At 46.9% G+C, this 24,366-nt stretch overlaps 1 protein-coding gene across 6 annotated transcripts in view; it reads right to left on the reverse strand.

The window, feature by feature from the left end:
• Positions 1-22,345, reverse strand: part of EPS15L1 (epidermal growth factor receptor pathway substrate 15 like 1) — a 138,283-nt gene extending 115,938 nt beyond the window's left edge. For 3 of the 6 annotated variants that reach the window (XM_029051714.2, XM_029051715.2, XM_029051713.2), the window contains exon 1: positions 22,286-22,343. In XM_029051714.2, coding sequence (XP_028907547.1) covers positions 22,286-22,318 — 33 coding nt within the window. In that variant the 5' untranslated portion in view covers positions 22,319-22,343. Of the gene's footprint in view, positions 1-22,285 lie in introns of all 6 variants that reach the window. The other 3 variants (XM_029051716.2, XM_029051717.2, XM_039910248.1) reach the window with 3 other exon arrangements.
• Positions 22,346-24,366: the final 2,021 nt, after the last annotated feature.

Here is a 24,366-nt window from a genome sequence, read left to right on the forward strand (position 1 = left end):
CCAGAAGGAAGAGTGCTAAAAAGGAAATGTGCCTGAACAGTTTGAGAAAACAAACAAGTAAATAGTAGAATTAAATTTTAAAATATTTAAACAAGACAAAAAAAAAAGAACTCAGCAGGAAACACTACTAAAAAAACAAAAATGGAAGCGTGAAAAAGAAAACATAAAAGGGGGGGAATGGGGTAACTCAGAATAGTGTCCTTCTGGAAACTGAGATCCATGGCAGTGTTTGTGCTCCCCTGTGCACATTTCATCTTCCATTTTTACGCCAAGGCTCCCACTAACGCCAAAATAAAATGGATGATTCAGCCCACTCACAGAACCACATTCTACAATTTTAAAATGCTACAAACACACAAAAACCTATGATCTAACTAAATGCAACTATTACAAAGGTTGAAGAGAGCAAAAGAGAAGCACTCGAGTCAGAACTTTCCCTCCAAATTATCTGTTAGAGCACTGCTGTCTAACCCAGCCATAAAATTTAGGGTGGATGGAGTATAACCCTACAAACGGCATATTCATCTATTCGCTAACCGGAATGGAATGCATAAACCCAGAGACATTTAGTTGCTGCAATAATGACCCCTATTCCTGGCAACAATTAGTCAGTCATAAATTTTAGATGCATTATTAATGATTGTACAAAAAGCCATCTTTGTGAGAGAAAATGTTCCAAAATGACAATGTCTAAAATAATCCTATTGATAAAGATCTATACTTTTTGGCTGCAAGGTTTTTTTTTAATCAGCACACCCAAGAGTTCCCAAATTTCCCCGGGCCAAAGTGAACGTGGAAAAAGTAGCCCCAGAAAGATAACTTGATAGCAAAAAAAAAATCGTAATATCTAATCAACTAAGGCTAGAATAAAGTACCACAGAATCAACTGACAGGAAGCCACAAAATATGGTTCAACTGTACTTTATAGCTCTGGGAATCAATGTAAGAAAGCTGTGACTGTGCTAGAAGCACATATAGCGTATGAGGCCACAAAAGAGTATTTCAATTCTATCATGAGCCCAAAAAAAAAAAAACTGAAGAAAAAGCAGAGTCGTTTGCTAACCCTTGCAGCTTCCTCTTAGTAATGACATACAGCTTCCTCCTAATAACGAGCAAGGTCACACCACTTAAAGCAGGCTTTTGTTTCGGCCTGAACACCCAATTTATCATTTCACTAGAGTTTTCAATTATTTAACCCATATGGCAAAGGACTCTGGGTCTCCAAATACCCTCGACCAGTCCTTTCGCTCCACAATGGCTGGGAAATAGATGAGAGAGAAAAGCATTCCAGGGCCTGAAAGGAAATGAGTATCCCAGGTTGCATCACCGCTAGAACCTTGTCTCAGAAAGAAGAAGGTCGTGGAAGGACATATTATATGCTTCAGTTTGAGCAGTTGGTCTAACTAAAAATAAATAAATGTTGGTATTTGTTAAGCGCTTACTATGTGCGGAGCACTATTCTAAGTGCTGGGGTAGATAGAGGGTAATCAGGTTGTCCCACGTGAGGCTCACAGTCTTAATCCCCATTTTACAGATGAGGGAACTGAGGCACAGTGAAGTTAAGTGACTTGCCCACAGTCACACAGCTGACGAATGGCAGAGCTGGGATTCGAACCCATGACCTCTGACTCCCAAGCTTGTGCTCTTTCCACTGAGCCATGCTGCTTCTCTAAAGACAAAGGTGGTCATGAAATCTGATCAATAATCCACAGAAAGGGAGCCTAGAGAGGAATAACCCTTCCAGAGTTGAGGCAAGTTGCAGCCTGTGGAGACAGATGTAGTTAGGAAGTGGAATGAGAGACTCAACGGCCTTGGGGGATTTCATTTCATCATCAAGGCAAAATCCACCTCACAGCACTAAAAGTTATCATATGAATCGCAGAACTCCTATAGTTTGGCTGAAGTATCGTTTTCACTACAACTTCACTTTCAGTTACTCTTCCCTTCTCAAAGTTAAGTTATTTGGTGGAAAACTTCCTGAACCATTTTTTTTCTTTTGCCCCGTCAGCCCAGGGGCAAAATGTCACTTTACCCATTTAGGAACACAAAAAGAATGGTCTTTTAACCTAAAAATGTCTGAAACCTGGGGCTGGCCAATAGTTCTTAATGAACAGTATATATTGCATTCTAAGTCTGGGGGGAAAAACAAACTAAATTCTCGTTGACAAACACCATTAACATTGCAAATGCCATTTTAGCGATGGAAACTCACAGCACAAGAATTTTCACACACTGAAGTCACATTGAAAATTTGCTGGGGCGTGTGCTTATCAGTGTATATGCTACATGATCATACTGTGTAATCAATGCAAATTTGAAAAAAGCAAAGATTGATATTAATGTCATTTCTAATAAGATTTCATTTTTGGTCACATCCTCTTTGCCTCCTCTGCATTCTCACATTTCCTCTAGGTGGTAAGCTCATTGTGGGCAGGGAACGTGTTTACCACTCTTGTTGTACTGTCCTCCCCCAAGCGCTTAGTACAGTCCTCTGCAGACATTAAGTGCTCAATAAATACGAGGGATTGACTTCCTCTTGCCTCCAGGACATCCCTACATAATAATAATAATTATGGTATTTGCTAAGCGCTCACCTTGTGCAAGGCACTTTACTGAGCACTGGGGTGGATACAAGCAAATCGGGTTGGACATGGTCCCTGTCCCTCGTGGGGCTCACAGTTTCAATTCCCATTTTACAGATGAGGTAACTGAAGCTCAGAGAAGTGAAGTGACTTGGCCAAGTTCGCACAACAGACAACTGGCAGAGCCAGGATTAGAACCCATGACCTTGACTCCCAGGCGCGTGCTCTATCCGCTACGCCATGGATGTGCCTCCAGTGCTTCAGGCTCAGTATGTTGAAAACTGAACTCATCTTCCCCCACGAATCCACTTCTCCACCTAACTTCACCATCAGTCACCGCCACCACCATCCTCCCTGTCCCAGAAAAAGCCCGCAACCTTGATGATATCCTTGGCTCCTCCCTCTCAACACTCCCATTCAGTCTGTTGTAAAATCCTGCCGGTTCAGATTTCCTTCAGATTTCCTGGATTCCCCCCTTTCCTTTCATCCAAACGGCCCCAATCCTGGTCCAGGAACCCGGCATAGCCCAGCTAGAGCACTGTAACAGCCTCCTTCATGGGTCTCCCTTTTCAGTCAGTCGGTCGTACTTACCGAGCGCTTACTGTGTGTGGAACGCTGTAATACACACTCGGGAGAGTACAACAATAAACACATTCCCTGCCCACGATGAGCTTACAGTCCAGAGGACGAGCTTACATCCATACTTCACTCTGTTGCCTGGTTCATTTTTCTAGTCATTCTGCTTACGTCTCCCCTTTTCTCGAAAATCTCCATCTCTGCATCAGACAGAAACTTCTGACCACTGGCTTCGGGCACTCTGCCAACTCTCTCCCTCTTATCAGCCCTCTTCTCCCAAAACATCCCAGCTTGCACTTTTCATTCTTCCCAGGCTTAGCATCTCGCTGCACCTCACTCTTGACCCTCCCACATCTGACCCCTTGCTCACACCCTTCCTCCCGCCTGCACCACCGGCCCCTTTCAAATCTGCCCCTAAATCTGCCCCTAAAACAGCTCTTCTGTTTTCCTCCAAAAGTCCTCTGAGAAACCCCATCTTCTTCACATGATCTTGCCTGACTAAGCTTCATCTTTCCAACAGCCACCCTTAGCACTCACTGTTCATTTATCCTTCTCTACTTTTGCTGACACCTCTCAGTTCCAGAGTTTCCAGTACTCCACCAGTCTCGACTACGGGAGGGAGAGTCAAGCAGAGGCCTACCCATTCCATTTCCAGCTTGGGCAGGCAAAGCTCATGTGCTGGGCAGCAGCGACATGGGAGAGAGTCGAGGGCAGAGACTCAGGTTTACTGCGCGGAAGGAGGCAATAATAAAACGCTTCTGTATTTTTACCAAGAAAACTCTATGGATACGCTACCAGAACGACTGCAAATGGAGGTGGGACATTCTGGGAGAGACGTGTCCATGGCGTCGCAATGGGTCAGACAGGACTTGAGGGCATAGGATAACACCTTTTGCTGACAAAAGCTCCGACGTTTGTGAATGGTTTGTCGGCCCACCCCATTAAATTGGAAACTCCCTAAGGGCAGGGATTGTGTCTTTTCGCTCCACTGTACTCTTCCATGCACACAGTAAGTACAGTGCTCTGCACAGAGTAAATACACAATACTTTTGAATGAATGCATTAAATTCAATACTCTGGTTCAAGACTAGCATTCCAATCCTTTTCCTCAAAACTTCTCATTCTTAGTATGTTTTAATGTATGTTTTTAGATTTCACGTTATCACCGTTGAAAACGCTCCAGGCTGCAAAATCCTTGTGAGCAGGGACTGTGTCTGCCAGATCTATTGCACCGTAGTCTCTCAGGCGCTTACTACAGTGCTCTGCACACGGGAAGCATTCAATAAATACCATTGAATTGAACTGAATTCTGCCTACAGTACGAAATCCAGTCCACGGTATTCCTGTTTCAAAAACCTAGGCAGGGGCAGAGAATTGTTACGGGGGCTCTTCTCCCACACCTCAAGAGGATTAGCGCTAGCTAATGGAGGACGGTACCAGCCAAATCTCCCCAGGCCAAGGATAGAAATTATAAAAGGCCTAGTCCAAGCCTGGCCCAAACCCAGCTCAGCCTGGTGTCACTGTGCAGGAGCACGATGCCTAGCTGATGATCAGAGATTTGTACGCAGCAGCTGGGGCTACGAATCCCTGAAGGACACAGGGCTGCAGGCACATACGTGAAGTATACCCTGCACCCGGCCCCTCACTTCCACCCTACAAGTCAACCCAGAACCTTTTGAACGTGACCAAGGGGATAAGGGGGAGGTCAGGTCTGGGCCTCACACCTATTGACTTTGGCTCAGTTTCAGGTTATGCAAGACTTTATGTACACAGGTCTGACTGTGAGCCCCATGAGGGACAGGGAGCGTGTTCAATTCCCACCTGTGTCTTTTCTCCCTGCACCCAGTAAGCACTTAATACTATTACTATTAATGCTACCATGTTCCGCTAGGATGCTTATTTCCATTCACGCTTTGGCTAAAACACCACTGGGGGATTAGGGCCCTCTGCTCACCAATGGGAGCCTGTTTGGCCAGAGCGTGCTGCGGTGTCAGAAGGAACAGTCTGCGTGCATACGCGTGCTGTTGGAACAGGGGACTACTACAGCATGAGTTTTCCCCGGACACGGAGTTTTGCGAGAACACAATCCCCGCACTGTAGTAGAACGGGATGGATTCTGTAGTCACCAAAAGCTTTTAAAGTTAAAACAGGAAACACTCGATATAGGCACAAAATTGTGGTATTTAAGGACTGCCACACCAAATAATTTCTGCCAATAAAATGTTCCACCAAATGTCAGCTATATTGCAGTTCATAGTGTACTAACTTTCTCCAGCACGCTCCGTGTAGCTGCGTGCCAAAGTCAAAGAAACAGAACGTAAATTTCATTGCCGTGGCTCCTTCAGACATCATTGCCAGATTATTAAAAAGCACATAAATACCTAAGTCTAATCTTACACAGGTAGCACATATGATTGCGTATCTTAAAAAATCCACTGCTGTGGCTCTATATTTAATGGATGTTCGGGGAGACTATCGCAAACCAAATGATTAATTCCCCAAACAAGTGTGATTTAAAAATGCATCAGTATCACACCACCCCCAGATTATTAAATACACACGAGCAGGAAAGTGCAGCTTTCAGAAGAGCAGACTCCTCTGGGCAATTTGTGAAGTAACCACATCATCTTTCCTACAAGAAGAATCCACACTGAGGGGATGTCACATATGGACAGCACAGTTAGGGATACATCTCTGCCAACTCTGTAATTCCTTTCCCAATTCCTTGTTTGCCAAAATAGAAAGCAGTGAGTGATGCCCACACTAAGTGCTTAACAAAAACCACAATTACCATCACGATGGTCACAATCGCGAATGATCAAGGATTTGAGAGGTCTCCAGAAAAGAGTTTGAAATAGAGCAATTTTTAAGATAATGAAGCACTTTCACAAATTATGCATTGTAAATTTAATTTGCAGTATGCAGAAAGCATAATTCTTTTGGGTATGACAATTTAAAAGTATATCTTCACACCCTTTCCTTAACCTAAACTTTTAACAAGTACTTGTTAAACCTTCTTGGAAGGTTAATGTCTATTTTCGCCGGAGTCGGATTCTTCTGCTTTGAGGCAGCAATCCGCAATGTATTCAAATGAAATGTAATTAATTAATTAGGGCATTTATTAAATACTTATCATGTGCTAGTGCTGGGGTAGATACAAGGTTATCAGATCGGATACAGTCATCGTCCTACACGGGGCTCACAATCTATTTTATTTCTGAGCTCGCAATCTATTTTATCCCTATTTTACAAAGGAGGGAACTGAGGCAGAGAGGTTAAGTGACTTGTTCAAGGTCACACTTGGAGGCTGGTGGCAGAGCCGGGACTAGAAATGGGTCTCTTGATTCCCAGTAGGTCACACTGCCTCCGAGTTTCAATTCACCGTAAACTGGAATGGATTGTTTAAGATTATCAAATGGGTTAAAAAAAAGTTGGTATTTGTTAAGCGCTATGTGCCAAGCACTGTTCTAAGCGCTGGGGTAGACACAGGGGAATCAGGTTGTCCCACGTGGGGCTCACAGTCTTAATCCCCATTTTACAGATGAGGTAACTGAGGCACCAAGAAGTTAGGTGACTTGCCCAAAGTCACAGAGCTGACAAGTGGCCGAGCTGGGATTCGAACCCATGACCTCTGACTCCAAAGCCCGTGCCCTTTCCACTGAGCCATGCTGCTTCTCATGTCCGATGTATCAAAAATGTTCTACAGAAATATATCAGTGTTGCGGTGCTACAGAACCATGTTAGCCACTGTACTTGACAAAGAGCAAAAACAATTGGCAAATTAGAAAAGATGTCCAAACTAGACCAGAAGTCAGCCTATTCGGAAACTCTTCACCACTAACAAAGATACTCATTCATCCGTCGGAAGTCCAATCCAACTAGTTGGCTAATTTATACATACTTTCCAGAGGAGCGTGTAGTCAATAGTGAAATTTAAGAAATGACTTTGAATTCTGGCTCTTGATTTCCCGGGTATAACAGGCAAATCTGGCTGACCCAGATCCTAAATTTACTACTCTAGGGCTCCTGACTTACCCATGTGGCTTCTGACAAAGGCATTTCAACGGCAGGGCTGACTCGGCAACGGTTAACCTTCTTCATCTCGGACTCTTGGCGAGAAAATACTTACTGAAGTTAACATTCCGTTCACTTCGAACAGAGTTCCCAATCTCTGGGTAGCTAAATAAGCTTCATTTCTTACATCTTCCAGAGGTAACTGTTGTTTGTTTCTTTCTTCCTCACTAACCAAATTCTCAGCTCCCACTGCTTTTGTTTTTGTTTGCAACTCCATGCCTTCTTTCAGTCCCTTATTTACCTGAAAGAACCCTCTGCTTCCCATTCTACAAGCCACTTCCTCCCTTCTTCACACCTTCTTTCAAAGGATGTGGCAATAAATCCCCCCTTTCAGGGAGCCATTACTTAGCCTTACCATCTTCTTCTAAAAGTAAGAAGTGTTTTATAACCTAAAACTACAGAAAGGGAAGGTTATACAGGCCCTCTCACTGAAGAACATAAAACAGACCACATGGTCAGACAAACGGTCCTTCCAGGATGGTTTTCTGCCTCTGACGGTGACAACGTAAGGCATTTGCCCTCCTTGACATCCTACTTCATGATTATGGATATGCCATCCAACGTTCCTAATATTTCCCTATAGCCTAGTGGAAAGAACATAAGACTGAGAGTCAGAGGACCTGGGTTCTAATCTCAGCTCCGCCACTTGTTTGCTGTGTGACCCTGGGCAATACACTTCACTTCTCCGGGACTCAGTAACTTCAGCTTTAAATGGAGATTAAATCCTCCTACCTCTGACACAGACTGCGAGCCTCAAGTGGGCAGGGTCTGTGTCCAACCTGATTAGCTTGTATCTACTCCAGGGTTTAGTACAGTGCCTAGCACTTGGTAAGCACTTAACAAGCATCACTGATTGTGGCATCTCAGGGATCACCCCTGCCCATTTTCCTCACTGAAATAACCCCTACTGCGAGCACCCTAGGGGTTTTTTTCCTTTGAACAGTTTTTAAGTGCTCCCTAGAGAACCCCCAAAGATTTGCTCCTTAAATTGCTGCCCTCATCCCTTGCCTTTGCAGATTTGGTCTCTCATATGGCAAAAGGATTATCTAGCCAGTCCAGGGCTGGTTGCCAGGGCCCAGAGAAGAGCCTTCCTCCCTGCTCTGCCCTTCAGTAGAGCTCGTCTCTGATGTTAGTGAGTCTCCCACACTCCCCTCACACAAACTCTAGGGGTTATGGATCACATCCAGTCTTCAGTGACTTCTAAAATTCAACACTAGGTTATCAAGAGCGGTCTTTTAGCTCCTGCACACTATCAGCACAGGACTTGGACAGCCTTTAGCGTGCAGCAAGGCAGTTACCAAAAACAGCAGTATCATCTGAGTAACAGCTCTTTAAAAGAAATCTATCAATCGCTTCTTCCTAAAGACACCCCTTTGCAATAAGGGTGTCCTCCCCTTCCCCTCAAAACCCTTTTACTTCTCTGCAGTGGCCCTGAAGGTTTTTCTCTTGTCCGCAAACGCTCTGGTTCAGTTCTCCCCAATGAAGCCAGCCCTTCCCGGAGAACCCCCTCGGCCAACTCTGCAGGCGGGGCCTCACTCCCTGGTCCTAACCCTCTGTACTCAAAACCAGGACTGTTTTTCTGCACCTTGACTTTTCAAATGCTTGGCCTCCAGCTCATCCTAAAATGGCCATACTACTTTCCCAGCTAGTTATCCCCCTCATCCTTTTCTCTCCATGCCCCACAGCCCATGACTTGCTTTGTTCTAGGGTGGCTCTATCAGGTATATGACTAACACCTTAGGGTAATGAGTTTCTCCCTTTGTAAGGGGCAGCAAGAATTAAGTGACTAGCTTTGAATGACCACCGCCCCCCCAGCCCCGCCCCCGAGACCCCAAACTCCTTGTGAGCATGAAACACGGCTACCGACTCTGGTATATTGTAAACTTCCAAGTGCCTAGTTCAGTGCTCTGCACACAGAAAGTGCTCAAAAAATATCATTGATTGATTGATCGTCACACCCATTTTTTTATGGTAACTGTTAAGCGCTATGTGGCAGGCACTGTACTAAGTGCTAGGGTGGATACAAGCTAATCAGGTTGGACACGGTCCCTGCCCCACAAGGGACTCACCATCTTAATCCCCATTTTACAGATGAGGTAATTTAGGCACAGAGAAGTGAAGTGACTTGCCACATAGCAGACAAGTGCAGGAGCTAGGATTAGAATCCAGATCCTCTGACTCCCAGGCCTGTGCTCTTTCCACTAGAGAAGCAGCATGGCCCAGTGGAAAGAGCATGGGCCTGGAAGTCAGAATACCTGGGTTCTAATTCTGGCTCTGCCAAATGCTTGCAGTGTGACCCTGGGCAAGTCACTTAACTTTTCTGTGCCTCAGTTTCCTCAACTGTAAAATGGGGATTCAATACCTGCTCTCCGTCCTACTGAAGAGCGTGAGCCCCATGTGGGACAGGGACTGTGACAGGACCTAAAACCCCAGCGCAACAGTGTTTGACACATAATAAGCACTTAAGTACGCTGATTCCCATGAGTTGATAGAACCCATTATGGCTCTATCAACCATTAGTGATAATAACAGTAACTGTGGCATGTGTTGATCTCTCGCTATGTGCCAGGCACTGTTCTAAGCGCTGGGGTGGATACAAGCAAATCGGGTTGGACACAGTCCCTGTCCCCCATGGGGCTCACAGTCTTAATCCCCATTTTACAGATGAGGTCACTGAGGCCCAGAGAAGCAAAGTGACTTGCCCAAGGTCACACAGCAGACACATGGTGGAGCCAGGATTAGAAACAAGGTTCTTCCAACTCCCAGGCTTGCGCTCTTAACCGCTAGGCCATGCTGCTTCTCCATTAACCTCTCTATATCCTTCTTGAACCAAAATTTAGGTTGTAGAAAAACTTGTTGGCAGGTAAGAAATGCAATATGGGGTCACACTGATGGTCTAGTGGGTCCAGTGTTCTGCTTGTGATAACTGCCCTCTTTGACTTCCCCCCTCATGGCTAGTGCTGTAGCATCTAACTCCGTAACTTTTCCCTCTAGTAGCAAGCACTGAGCACCCAGTGGGGCAGAGCACTATACCAGGAATCTGGGAACTACAGAATAAAGAAGTAACATGTTCTCCGCCCACACGGAGTTTACATTCGGAGAGAGACAAACATAAAATATTTACAACTCAAATGATCAGAATAAATGACTACAACTAAATCTATGAGTGCTATGGCAGGTGTGAATAAGTTCCTCCCTATTCTCCGTTTTTATGTTGTCTTCGTGATTTTATTGCTTTATTTTTTCCTTATGTGTCCATCGCCAGTCCCCTTTCACTCTTTTGACTGTGAGCCTCATGAAGGCCAGGGATCCTGTCTAATTCTCCCCCCATACAGTCTTTCCCAGTGCTTAGTACAGTGCTTTGTCCACAGTAAACACTTAAATACTAGGCCCCGCTGCTTCTCTATTACTACTTCTAGAGTTGGCTGATGGGATGAAATGGCATAGCCTGAGGATGAAATGGGAAGCAGCATGGCCTAGTGGATAGGGCCTGGGCGTCAGAATGACCTGGGTTCTAATTCTGGCTCTGCCACTTGTCTCCTGTGTGACCTTGGGCAAGTCACTTTACTTCTCTGTGCCTCTGTTCTCTCATCTGTACAATGGGGATTGAGCCCGTGAGCCCAACTGTAAATATCTTCAATACCCTATTTATTTTGTTAATGAGATGTACATCACCCTGATTCTATTTATTTGCTATTGTTTTAATGAGATGTTCTTCCCCTTGATTCTATTTATTGCCATTGTTCTTGTCTGTCTGTCTCCCCCGATTAGGCTGTGAGCCCGTCATTGGGAAGGGATTGTCTCTATCTGTTGCCGAATTGTACATTCCAAGCGCTTAGTACAGTGCTCTGCACATAAGCGCTCAATAAATACTATTGAATGAATATATGGACTGTGTCCTATCTGATTACTTTATATCCCCGTCAGCGCTTAGCATAGTGCCTAGCACATGGTAGGCACTTTACAAATTATTTTTTTTTAATTGCTGGGAAATCAAGGGAGTAAAGCTTGGAGGAGGAAGAGGAGAAGGATAAGGTGGTAGGATTTTTAAGTCTTAGAATGTGAGAAGAGTAAGCTCCCCCTCTAGAGTGTAAGCTCATTGAAGACAGGGAATGTGTCTGTTTATTGTTATATTCTACTCTCCCAAGTGCTTAGTACAGTTCTCTGTGTGCCCATTGATTCAGAAGAAAAAGTTGACACCCACAGTGACTTTTTGGGGTTCTGTTATGCAGCAGTACTTAACGGGACCTTAATAATCATGCTGAGCTGAATTCAGACCTCAACACTGAACATTTCCCCTATCCCTAATCTATTTTAATGTCCGTCTCCTCCTGTAGACTGTAAGTTCTTTATGGGCAGGGATCGCTTTCCTTGTGCATATTCGTAAATATTATTTATTACTCTATTTTGTTAATGATGTGTATATATTTATGATTCTATTTATCTTGATGATATTGACGCCAGACTACTTGCTTTGTTTTGTTGTCTGCCTCCCCCGTTTAGACTGTGAGCCCGTTGTTGCGCAGGGATTGTCTCTGTTGCCGAATTGTCCATTCCAAGCGCTTAGTACCGTGCTCTGCACATAGTAAGCGCTCAATAAATATGATTGAATGAACTGTCGTACTGTGCATTGCCTAGTGCCGAGTACAGTGCTCCGCACCCAATCAGCACTCCGTAAATACCACTGATTGACTGAACGGAGAAGGCAATAGGGCCTGTGAACTTTGGCTACCTTTGATACACAGATCAGTACAAGGTGGGGTGACACATGAACTCCGTTAGCCGAACTGTTCAGGTGTGTGCCGGTCTGTTAAAAGAGTAAGGTTATATGAACTGAGATCTAATCATCGGTAAGATGATTCTCAGAGCCACGCTACCATCTCGCCCAAAGACAATGACTCCACTTCCGTCCTCTCAATAGCTAAGATGAAAACAGCTCTCTTGCGATCGGACCCTGAGGTTTAACGCATTCGGGACGTAACCGATGCACCTTTCAGTGTGGGGGGGAAGAGTTGGGGGCGATCAGTGATTTCCCTTTACAGGCATCAAACTGATCCCAACAGAATGTGGGGTCATTTAAGAAGCAGCAAAGCAGAGAAGCAGCGTGGCTCAGTGGAAAGAGCCCGGGCTTGGGAGTCAGAAGTCATGGGTTCGAATCCCGGCTCCGCCACTTGTCAGCTGTGTGACTGTGGGCAAGTCACTTCACTTCTCTGTGCCTCAGTTCCCTCATCTGTAAAATGGGGATTAACTGTGAGCCTCACGTGGGACAACCTGATTACCTTGTATCTACCCCAGCGTTTAGAACAGTGCTCTGCACATAGTAAGCGCTTAACAAATACCAACATTATTATTTAAGATGAGAAACATAAGTTTGGCAAAGGTAAGAAACATTTTAACTTCCTCTCCGCTTTCTGGAATATTTGAAAACTTGAAAAATTTTCTTCAGTGGGCTCCTGGTGGGCAGGGAACGTGTCTAGCAACTCTGTTGTGTTTTCCTCTCCCAGGTGCTTAGTACAGTGCTCCGAACCCAGTAAGCGCTCAGTAAATATAACTGATCGGAATACTTTGCTTTTTGATCTCTAGGCCAGGGTATCTCAAAGCAGGGTCTCCAGTAAGCGAAGCCCCCTTGTAAGGTAGGGTACGTGTGGCTGATGAAGAGGAGGGTCCAAACTGGAGACACAGATGGGGGGTAAATAATAAGAGATTCATACAGCATCTTCCTTCCAAACATATATGAATGCTCCTTTTTTAATGATACTTGCAAAGCGTTTTCTATGTGTGAAGCAAAGGACTACGTGCGGGGATAGATGCAAGTTGTTTATTAATAATAATTACGGTATTTGTTAAGCAATCACTATGTGCCAGGCACCGTTCTAAGCGCTGGGGTAGATACCCAGATGGGGCTCACGGTCTAAACTGGAGGGAGGAGGATTTAATCCCCATATTACAGATGAGGTAACTGAGGCCCAGAGAAATTAAGTGGCTTGCCCAAGGTCACACAGCAGGCACCTGGCAGAGCCAGGATTAGAACCCAGGTCCTCTCCCAGGCCCTTGCTCTTTCCACTAGGTCTCACTGCTGCCGCGCCTCCTGATATCCCTGCGATATCCTGAGGAGGAAGGGATTAACCTTTATCACTGGCAAAACTGAGGTTCCCAGCCATTAAGTCTCCATTAAGTTGCTCATAAGCGCTTAGTACAGTACACTGCACAGAGTAAACGCTCAATAAACACGACTGAATGAATACAGTGGGAGGGTTGAGATGAGAATCCACGTTCTCTCACTTAGCCTTATGAATTACCTGCCCAGAAAACAATGAGCAGTCCGGAAAGTACAGACACCCTCCATGGTTTTGTGGGGCAGGTAGAAAGGGGGATACCTGTTCCTCCTACATACGCCGGGAGCCCCACGTGTAGAAGTAATCGCATTTATTAAACACTTACTGTGTTGCAGAGAACTGTACCGAGTGCTGGGAAAGAATACAAGGTGGCAGTCAGACACAGTCCCCCATCCCTTGTGTTCGACCTGATCAATTTCAATCAATTGATCATATTTACTGAGAGCAGAGCACTGTACTCAATGCTTAGGAGAGCACAATATGACAACATAACAGGGTCGTTCCCTGGCCACAATGAGCTTAGGGTCTAGAGGGAGCTATTCTCTAAGAGGATGATGCTGAAGGTGAGCTCTTATCTATTCTGTGCAGCTGCACCTATCCCAGCACTTTAGCGCATAATAAGTGCTTCACAAATATCTCAGGTATTATTAAGGATGAACAAAGCCTTGGGAGAATGGTCAAGAAACACTCATTATGACGCGCCACTTAATGGGGGGGGGGGGAAGAAATTATAAAAAATGAAAGTGAGCTTGAAAAAGTAAGTAAACTGTTAAAGCAGTATAAAAACCACCTGGAAATTACTGGGTATTTAAAGGTCATTTCCCAAAGCTTCATTGTCATTCACATAATTCTAATATTATTATTACCATTTGTCTTTAGGAACACAAGCCACTCCCACCAGAGAAGGATAATGGCCCGAGGGGCAAGAGGGGAAGTAAAAACTACGGTCACTGAAGATATTTTGGGAGGGAGAGGGACAAGATAAGCTGGCAGTTCTTTGTGGTGGGAGAAGGAAAAAGAGTACAGGCCGGGGGATGTTGTGATAGTAAAGAAAAAAGCAGGAACTCCAGTATGAAAATAGAAAAAAAAATCTCCAAAGTAGAGCAGAAGCCAAAAGACAGACTTCCAAATCTCTTTCACAAGCCCAGACCTTTCACCTCAGAGTACACTCATGTCCCAAGGTCAAAATGTCTAAAACTGAGCTCATTTTGCTTCCCCTACCTAAGTTTCTCCCATTACAGTCAACACCACCACTGCCCTCCCTGTCCCAGAAAACCTGCAACCTTAGTATCATCCTTGACTTCTCATTCTCGTGCAACTCTTGTATACAGCCCATCGATAAATCCTGCAGTTGTTTCCTCCACATTTCCCAGCTCCGCCCCTTCCTCTCCATCCAAATGGCCAAACAATCAATCAATATGGCATTTATTGAACAGTTACTGTGTTCAAAGCACTCTACTGATCCCTTGGGAGGGTATAATAGACTCTAGACTGTAAGCTCCTCTCTTCGGTGTGCAAGCGCCTTATGGGAAGGGAACAAGTCTACCAACTCTGTAGTACTGTACTCTCCCAAGTGCTTACTACAGTGCTCTGCACCCAGTAAGCACTCAATCAATACCACCGATTGATTACAATAGGGCTTTTGGGTGGGTTTTTTTTTTTAATATGGAGGTGCAGCAGCCTAGTGGATAGAGCACAGGCCTGAGAGTCAGAAGGACCTGAATTCTAATTCGGGCTCTACCACATGACTGCTGCGTGACCTTGCGCAAATCACTTCACTTCTCTAGGCCTCAGTTAACTCATCTGTACAATGCGGATTACAAGTGTGAGCCCCATCTGGGACAGGGACTGTGTCCAATCTGATTTGCTTGTATCCACCTCAGCACTCAGTACAGTTCCTGGCCCACAGTAAGCGCTTAACAAATACAAGCATTATTAGTAGTGTTAGTATTTGTTAAGTGCTTACTATGAGCCAGGCACTGTATTAAGTGCTGGGGTAATAATAATGATGATGTTGGTATTTGTTAAGCGCTTACTATGTGCAGAGCACTGTTCTAAGCGCTGGGATAATACAGGGTAATCAGGTTGTCCCACGTGTGGCTCACAGTCTTCGTCCCATTTTACAGACGAGGTAACTGAGGCACAGAGAAGTTAAGTGACTTGCCCACAGTCACACAGCTGACAAGCGGCAGAGCCGGGGTTCGAACCCATGACCTCTGGCTCCCAAGCCCGGGCTCTTTCCACTGAGCCATGCTGCTTCTCCAGGTAAAAGGTCATCAAGATGGACACAGTCCATGTCCCACATGGGGCTCACAGCCTTAATCCCCATTTTATAGATGAGGTAAGAGGCACAGAGAAGTGACTTGCCCAAGGTCACGCAGCGGACAAGTGGCGGAACCAGAATTAGGATCCAGGTCCTTCCGACTCCCAGGCCCGGGCTCTATCCATGAGGCCATGCTGCTTCTCTGTTGGTAGGGCAGGATCCCTGCCCTCAAGGAGCTTACAATTTAGTGGGGAAGACGGACATTACAATAAACTGCAGGTAAGGGAAGCAAAAGAGTAATGATATGAACATAAATGCTGTGGGGGTGGGAGAGGGAGACTGACTCCAGCATGTAGGTGATGCAGAAGGGAGGGGGAATAGGGTGGAGGGATGAGAGGTTTAGTCATAGGTGACGCAGGACGGAGAGAGAACAGCGTGGGGAGATGTGAGGTTAGTCACAGGTGACGTAGGAGAGAGGGAGAACAGGTTGGGGAGATGACAGGTGAGTCAGGGAAGACTTCCTGGAGGAAATATAATTTCAGGAGGCTTCGAAGACGGGGAGAGCAGTGGTCTGTTAGATACGAAGGAGGAGAGGGTTCCAGGCGGAAGGGAGGGTGTGATCACCTCTCCCAACTCTGTCGAGAATAATAATAATAATATTGTTGGTATTTGTTAAGCGCGTCCTACGTGCCAAGCACTGCTCTCAGCGCTGGGGTAGATACAAGGTAATCTGGTTGTCCCACGTGGGGCTCACGGTCTTCATCCCCATTTTACAGACAAGGGAACTGAGGCACAGAGAAGTTAAGTGACTTGCCCGAGGTCACACAGCAGACAAGTGGCAGAGCCGGAATTAGAACCCATGACCTCGGACTCCCAAGCCTGGGCTCTTTCCACTAAGCCACGCTGCTTCTACGCTGTTATACTGTACTCTCCCAAGAGCTTAGTACAGTGCTCTGCACACAATAAACGCTCAATAAATACCACTGATTGACTGATCAGAAGGTCAACGGTGAGAGAGATGAGCCTGAAACCCAGTAAGTAGGTTGGTGTTAGAGAAGTAAAGTGTGAGGCTAGGTGGCAGTGGGAGAGGAGGGAAGATAGGGAGGGGGAATCCGCCCATTCCCCCAAACTGCCGGCACGCTGATCCGGGCGCCTAACCTATCCCACCTTGACTACTGCATTAGCCTCCTGGTTGACCTCCCTGTCTCCTGTCCCTCCCCTCTCCGGTCCTTACTTCACTCTGCTTCTCAGATCGTTTTCTGAAAGAAAAGAAAACGTTCAGTCCACATCTCCCCACTCCTCAGAAATCCCCAATGGCTACCCATCCACCTCCACATCGAACAGAAACTCCCGTCAGATTAAAGCGCTCACTCGGCTCTTCCCCTCCTATCTTACCTCGCCGATCTCCTACTACGACCCAGCCCACCCACTTCACTCCTCTACCACCAAGCTACCTTGATCTCCTCTGTCTTGTCCCTGACCCCCTGCCCACATCCTCACCCCAGCCTGCAACTCCCTCCTTGCTCAAATCCAACAGACCACTTCTCTCTCCACTTACAAAGCCCTACTGAAATCACAACTCCTCCAAGAAGCTTGCCCAGACTAGGCCCTCATTTCTCCTATTCTACGAGAAGCAACGTGGCTCAGTGGAAAGAGCACGGGCTTGGGAGTCACAAGTCATGGGTTCTAATCCTGGCTCTGCCACTTATCAGCTGTGTGACTTTGGGCAAGTCACTTAACTTCTCTGTGCCTCAGTTACCTCATCTGGAAAATGGGGATGAAGAGTTCTACGCTGTTATACTGTACTCTCCCAAGAGCTTAGTACAGTGCTCTGCACACAATAAACGCTCAATAAATACCACTGATTGACTGATCAGAAGGTCAACGGTGAGAGAGATGAGCCTGAAACCCAGTAAGTAGGTTGGTGTTAGAGAAGTAAAGTGTGAGGCTAGGTGGCAGTGGGAGAGGAGGGAAGATAGGGAGGGGGAATCCGCCCATTCCCCCAAACTGCCGGCACACTGATCCGGGCGCCTAACCTATCCCACCTTGACTACTGCATTAGCCTCCTGGTTGACCTCCCTGTCTCCTGTCCCTCCCCTCTCCGGTCCTTACTTCACTCTGCTTCTCAGATCGTTTTCTGAAAGAAAAGAAAACGTTCAGTCCACATCTCCCCTGTGAGTTCCATGTGGGACAACATGATGACCTTGTATCTACCCAGCACTTAGAACAGTGCTTGGCACATAATAAGCACTTAAATACCAAAATTATAGGGAAGCAGCGTGGCTCAGTGGAAAGAGCATGGGCTTGGGAGTCAGAGGTCATGAGTTCGAATCCCTGCTCTGCCACTTGTCAGCTGTGTGACTGTGGGCAAGTCACTTCACTTCTCAGTGCCTCAGTACCCTCATCTGTAAAATGGGGATGAAGACTGTGAGCCTCACGAGGGACAATCTGATTACCTTGTATCTACCCCAGCACGTAGAACAGTGCTCTGCACATAGTAAGCACTTAACAAATACCAATATTATTATTATTATTACTACTATTTGCCCTCCCTGCTCACTCAGATCTGAACCCTGTAGGCTTTTGATATTCACACCAAGTTGGGTACCTATCCTTATCCACTCCCATTTCTCCTATCTGCAATTCATTTTAATGTCCGTCTCCCCCTCTAGACTATAAACTTCTTGTGGGCAGGGAACATGTCTACCAATTCTACTCTCGCCAGCATTTATTACAGTGCTTGGCGCACAGTAGGTGCTCGATAAATACCACTGTTTGAAAGAGCTGATTGAGTGCCTTTAAGCCGACAGTGAGGAGTTTCTGCTTGATCTGGAGACGGCCAGTCCAACCACTGGAGGTTTTTGAGAAGTGGAGAGAGGGGCACAGAACGATTTTTTCAGAAAAGATGATCTAGACAGCAAAGCGAAGTACGGACTGGAGAGGCTGGAGACAGAGAGGTCAGCAAAGAGACCGCTACCTCGGTCCAGCCGTTAGGAAACCGTGTCAGCCTCCTCGCTGATCTCCCTATCTCCAATCCATACTTCACTGCTGCCTGGATGGTCTTCCTAAAACACCATTCTCCATGTATTGCTCCAATCCTCAGAAACCTCCAGGGACTGTTGATTCTTCTCTGCCTCACACAGAAAGTCCTGACCATTGGCTTTAAGGCACACCATCAGCTCTTTCGCTCTTTATTCCTTGCAAGATAGCCTTCTCACTGTGCCTCCTTCTAGACTCTTCTGCTGCCATTGTCTGGCCTTTGCTTCTACCTGGAACCCATTCCCCGCTTTCAAATCCATCTTCAAAGCTCTCCTGAAATCCCACTTCTCCCAGGGGGTATTCCACAAACAATTTTCTTCTCCCCACTCCATATCCGCCCACCTCAAGCACGTACACCAAGAGCGTGCAAGCCTCAGGACCCGAAGAGCCACAAACCAAAAACTCCTGCTCCTGTCCTCCCTCTGGCATGGACTTGTGACAGACCACCACTCTTCCCACCTTCAAAGCCCTACGAAAATCACATTTCCTCCAACAGGCCTACCCTGCCCCCTTATTTTCCCACCCTATCTGTCCCTCCCTTTTGTATCTCCTTTGCACTTAATAATAACCACCGCGGTATTTAAGCGCTTACTATGTGTCCGGCCCTGTACTACGCACTTGGGTGGATACAATCAAATTGGGTTGGACACAGTCCCTGTCCCTCATGGGGCTCATATTTTACAGATAAGGTAAAATAAGGCTTAGAGTAGTGAAGTGACTGCCCAAGGCCACATAGCAGACAAGTGGCGGAGCCAGGATCAGAACCCGGATCCTTCTGAATCCCAGGTCCGTGATCTATCCACTAGGCCATGCTGCTTCTGTACCTCTTGAGCACTATGATACTCACCCCACCCCCAGCCCTTCAAGCACATATTCTCGCCCTTATACTCTCACATTTCCCTTATCAGTAATTTATTTTAATGTCTGTCTCTTCCATTCATTTGCAGACTTGTACTCTCCCAAGCACTTAGCATAGTGCCCTGAGCACAATAAGCACTGGATAAATATCACTGACTGATAATATAGCTGAGAGCCACAGATCATAAAATAATCTTTCTGAACAACAGGCATTGTTGGGGGGGAAGGGGAGAAGAAATAGGTGATGGAAAACAGGCACTCCCGGAGGGGGGAAGGAAGGGATGGTGGCAAGATGTGATGAAGAGTAAGAGACAGCCAGGGCAGCAGCAAAATAATTTTCTTTTATAGTATCTGTTAAGTGGTTCCTGTGCCAGACACCGTAGGAAGGGCTGGGGTAGATACAAGCTAATCAGGTTGGACACAGTCCATGTCCCACATGGGGCTCACAGTCTTAATCCCCATTTTACAGATGAGGGAACTGAAGCACAGAAAAGTTAAGTGACTTGCCCAAGGTCACATAGCAAATGAGCTATTTTCAAGTGTATATGAACAAACCACACGACGAGAACAGAAGAGCTGCAGTTTAGCCACTCTTGACATATACTCGCGGGCTCCTGGCTCACTTTTATACACATCGATGGATCTACTCTCCTAGTTAAGCACCTATTTAGTCACCTATCCATCTTTCCATTCCCTTTTTTCTCCCATCCGTGAATCATTTTGTGTCTGCCTCCCCCATTAGATTGCAAACTCCCTGAGAGAAAACAGAGGGTCTTCACTTCCTAAGCTAGTTGTGGGCAGGGAACATACCTACCAATTCTGCTCTACTGTAGAGAAGCAGCACGGCTTAGTGGAAAGAGCCCGGGCTTGGGAGTCAGAGACCATGGGCTCGAATCCCAGCTCTGCCACTTGTCAGCTATGTGACCTGGGGCAAGCCACTTAAATTCTCTGTGCCTCAGTTCCCTCATCTGTAAAATGGGGACTAAGAGTGTGAGCCCCACGTGGGACAACCTGATTACCTTGTATCTACCCCAGTGCTCAGAGCAGTGCTTGGCACATAGTAAGTGCTTAACAAATACTATTATTATTACTCCCCCAAGCACGTAATACAGTGCCCTGTACACAGTAATCCCTCAATAAATATCACTCAATGATTGACTGACACTGACGCTCTTGACGCATGCTATCGATTGATAGGTGATCTAGGCTGGGAAAGTTTGGGAATTATTGTTCTACAGCAGGTCAGGCATGAAATGTAATGTACCTGGCTACGATTGACACTGTTCATTTAAAACCAAGGACAAGCTCCGGCTGTGGCCTGTCGAAGGGCCTTTGCTTCTTGAAGTGGGTGAATCATCAGCTTCACGGGTTCTGTTTGGGGAGTATATTTCTAAGTCCTATTTATTTAGTTGAACGGTTGTCGATACCGAGAGGATGGACCATCTTTTTTGAAGGCCTAGAAATCTGGATTTTCTTTCTTTTGATCGCCCCTAAAAACTCCCACAACGTCCTTCAGGTTGTGATTTATAATCTTATGCTTACATAGATTGCTTGACTGCTTACCTATTTCTCTGTTATAAGAAACGACCATCGATCGGCTGATTGCGGGCAGAGGAAATATTTTTTTCCTGTTTCTTTTTATTTAGTTATGTGACGGATTTTTTTACACAATGAACATTTATAAAGTACCATACAGAGGTGGAATCTTTTGGGTTGAAACACCCGGGCCTCTGGACCCTCTGAGGCAAAAGTATTAAACTTATTTCCCTGTTCCGGCCTATAATAATCCTCTTTTTTTTTTTAATCAAACACTCGGGAGGCAAGCAGAAAAGTGAAAAAAAGAGCTGATTTAAGCAATGAATCAATGATTCCAATAAACGCATCTGAAAATAGCATTCTACCCCCTTACTGATTTGCAACGTTTGATCTTCAAAAAAAAAATTATATAAATTTCATCTCGTACAACCATCTTCAACGTCGGCCGGGAGGTGACGCGGACGGTATCTTCGGATCGAAAAGGATCTAATGTTTTTCCTCGGTATTTCCAAAGGTGTTGGAAAATCGATCGATCGACGGTTATTTACCGAGCACTCACTGTATGCGCCGAGCACTGCACTAAGCACTTGGGAGAGTACACCGGAGTCGCCTTAGACTTTGGCTGTTCGGGGGGTTAAAGGCGGCTATCACGAAGAGGAGGGAATTGATTTTTCTCCCCCACAGAAGACGAGCGAGGTGAGAGGCTTTAAGGCAGATTTATCCCGCCCGCATATCCTTCCTCAGGGGCCTGCGGTCTCCTTCCTCCGCTCCGGCCCCCCTCCCTCCACCGGGGATGACATCGATTGATCGATCGATGGTATTTACGGGCGCCTCCTATGGACCGAGCACTGTGCCGAGCGCTCGGGAGAGGGAGGCGGAGCAGGTTCCCCGCCCGCATCGACCTTCCAGTCTAGAGGGGGAGGCGGACATGACTCCGGACGCCCCTTCCCCTCCCCACTCCTCCTGCCTCCCGCGTCCCGGTGGGCTCCGCGGACCGGGCCCGCCCCTCCCAGACCGGTCGCCCTCCCTGTTGCCCGGAGGCTCGGCCAGATCCGTCACCTTCGGGGAGCCCCCGAGCGGCCTGCTGCTCCTACCCGGGGACACCCCCCTTCCCCCCCGCCCCGAGCCTCCGCTCCCCACCGGGGCCTGCGAGCCCGGGCTGGGCGCGCCGCCCGCCCCGGCCTCTGCTCTGGCCTCGCCGGCCCAGGCCGCCGGGCGCCCCGCCCCACATCCCCGGCTACCTGCTGGGCCAGAGGAACGAGCGGAGCCGCCATCTTCCCCCGGACTCGGCCGCCGATCGACCTCCCGGGGGGGGGGAGGGGAGGGGAGGAGGAGGAAGGGGCAGGGGAGGGGAGAGGGGGGAGAGGAGGAGGTGGAGGAGGCGCTGCCGCCGCGCCGCCGCTCCGTGCGCGCGCCCAACGGCGGCCGTGGCGGGCGCGCGCCGGGAGGCCGTCCGGCGCGCGCATCGCGGAGCCGGCGGCGGGAACGCGCTGCGGGCGCACGCGTCGCTTAGGGCAGGAAACATTCATTCATTCATTCATTCATTCGATGGCATTTATTGAGCGCTTACTCCGTGCAGAGCACTGGACTGAGCGCTTGGAATGGACAATTCGGCCACAGATCGAGACCCTCCCTGCCCGTGGGCGGGCTGACAGTCTAATCGGGGGAGCGGGACGGACAAAAACCAAGACCACTTCGTCACCATAAATAGAATCGAGGGGAGGAACACCTTACGTTGCCCGGGCCGAGACTTTTTCCAACTGAGTCATGGAGCGCAACCTCCAAAACCGCTCCGGCTCTTCGGATCCCAAGGACAGAAAGCGATGCCTCTTCTCCCGCCTTTCCCTCTGCTCCTTCCCCTCTCCCCTCTCCTCAGCACTGTACTCGTCCGCTCAACTGTATATATCTTCATCACCCTATTTATTTTGTTAATGAGATGTATATCACCCTGATTCTTTTTATTTGCTATTTTTTAATGAGATGTTCTTCCCCTCGATTCTATTTGTTGCCATTGTTCTTGTCTGTCCGTCTCCCCCGATTAGACTGTAAACCCGTCAAAGGGCAGGGACTGTCTCTGTTACCGATTTGTACATTCCAAGCGCTTAGTACAGTGCTCTGCACATAGTAAGCGCTCAATAAATACTATTGAATGAATTAATGTTTTTCTACCAGAGCCCTCCCTTTACCTCTGCTCCTCTTCCCCTCTGCTCTGCCCCCTTCCCCTTCCCTCAGCACTGTGCTCATTTGTACGTATCACCCTATTTATTTTGCTAATGAGGTGTAGATCTCCACGATTCTATCGATTTTGAGGATGTTGTTTTAATAATAATAATGTTGGTATTTGTTATGTTGGTTGGTATGTGCCGAGCACTGTTCTAAGCGCTGAGGGAGATACAGGGTAATCAGGTTGTCCCCCGTGAGGCTCACAATCTTCACCCACATTTTACATATGACGGAACTGAGGCACCGAGAAGTGACTTGCCCAAAGTCACACAGCTGACAGGTGGCGGAGTCGGGATTAGAACCCATGACCTCTGACTCCTAAGCCCGGGCTCTTTCCACTGAGCCACGCTGTTTTGTTTTGCTCTGCTGCCTGGCTCCCCCGTTTAGACTGTGAGCCCGTCATAGGGCAGGGAGGGTCTCTATCTGTTGCCCAATTGTCCATTCCAAGCACTTAGCACAGTGCTCTGCACCTATTCATTCATTTATTCATTCAATAGTATTTATTGAGCGCTTACTATGTGCAGAGCACTGTACTAAGCGCTTGGAATGAACAAGTCGGTAACAGATACAGTCCCTGCCGTTTGACGGGCTTACGGTCTAATGGGGGGAGACAGACAGACAAGAACAATAGCAATAAATAGAGTCAAGGGGAAGAACATCTCATAAAAAGAATGGCAACTAAATAGAATCAAGGCGATGTACATTTCATTAACAAAATAAATAGGGTAATGAAAATATATACACCTAGTAAGCACTCAATAAATACGAATGAATGAATGAATGAATGAATGAATGCCTCCCTCTCTGCCGCTCGTTCCGTCCCCTGGTGAATAATAGTAATGATGCTGGTATTTGTTAAGCGCTTACTATGTGCAGAGCACTGTTCTAAGCGCTGGGGTAGATACAGGGTAATCAGGTTGCCCCACGTGGGGCTCACAGTCTTCATCCCCATTTTACAGATGAGGCAACTGAGGCCCAGAGAAGTGAAGTGACTTGGCCACAGTCACACAGCTGACGAGTGGCAGAGCCAGGATTCGAACCCATGACCTCCCACTCCCAAGCCCGGGCTCTTTCCACTGAGACATGCTGCTTCTCAAAT

Source organism: Ornithorhynchus anatinus, chromosome X1 (assembly GCF_004115215.2).
Source record: "Ornithorhynchus anatinus isolate Pmale09 chromosome X1, mOrnAna1.pri.v4, whole genome shotgun sequence".
In the NCBI taxonomy this organism is placed as follows: Eukaryota; Metazoa; Chordata; class Mammalia; order Monotremata; family Ornithorhynchidae; genus Ornithorhynchus; species Ornithorhynchus anatinus.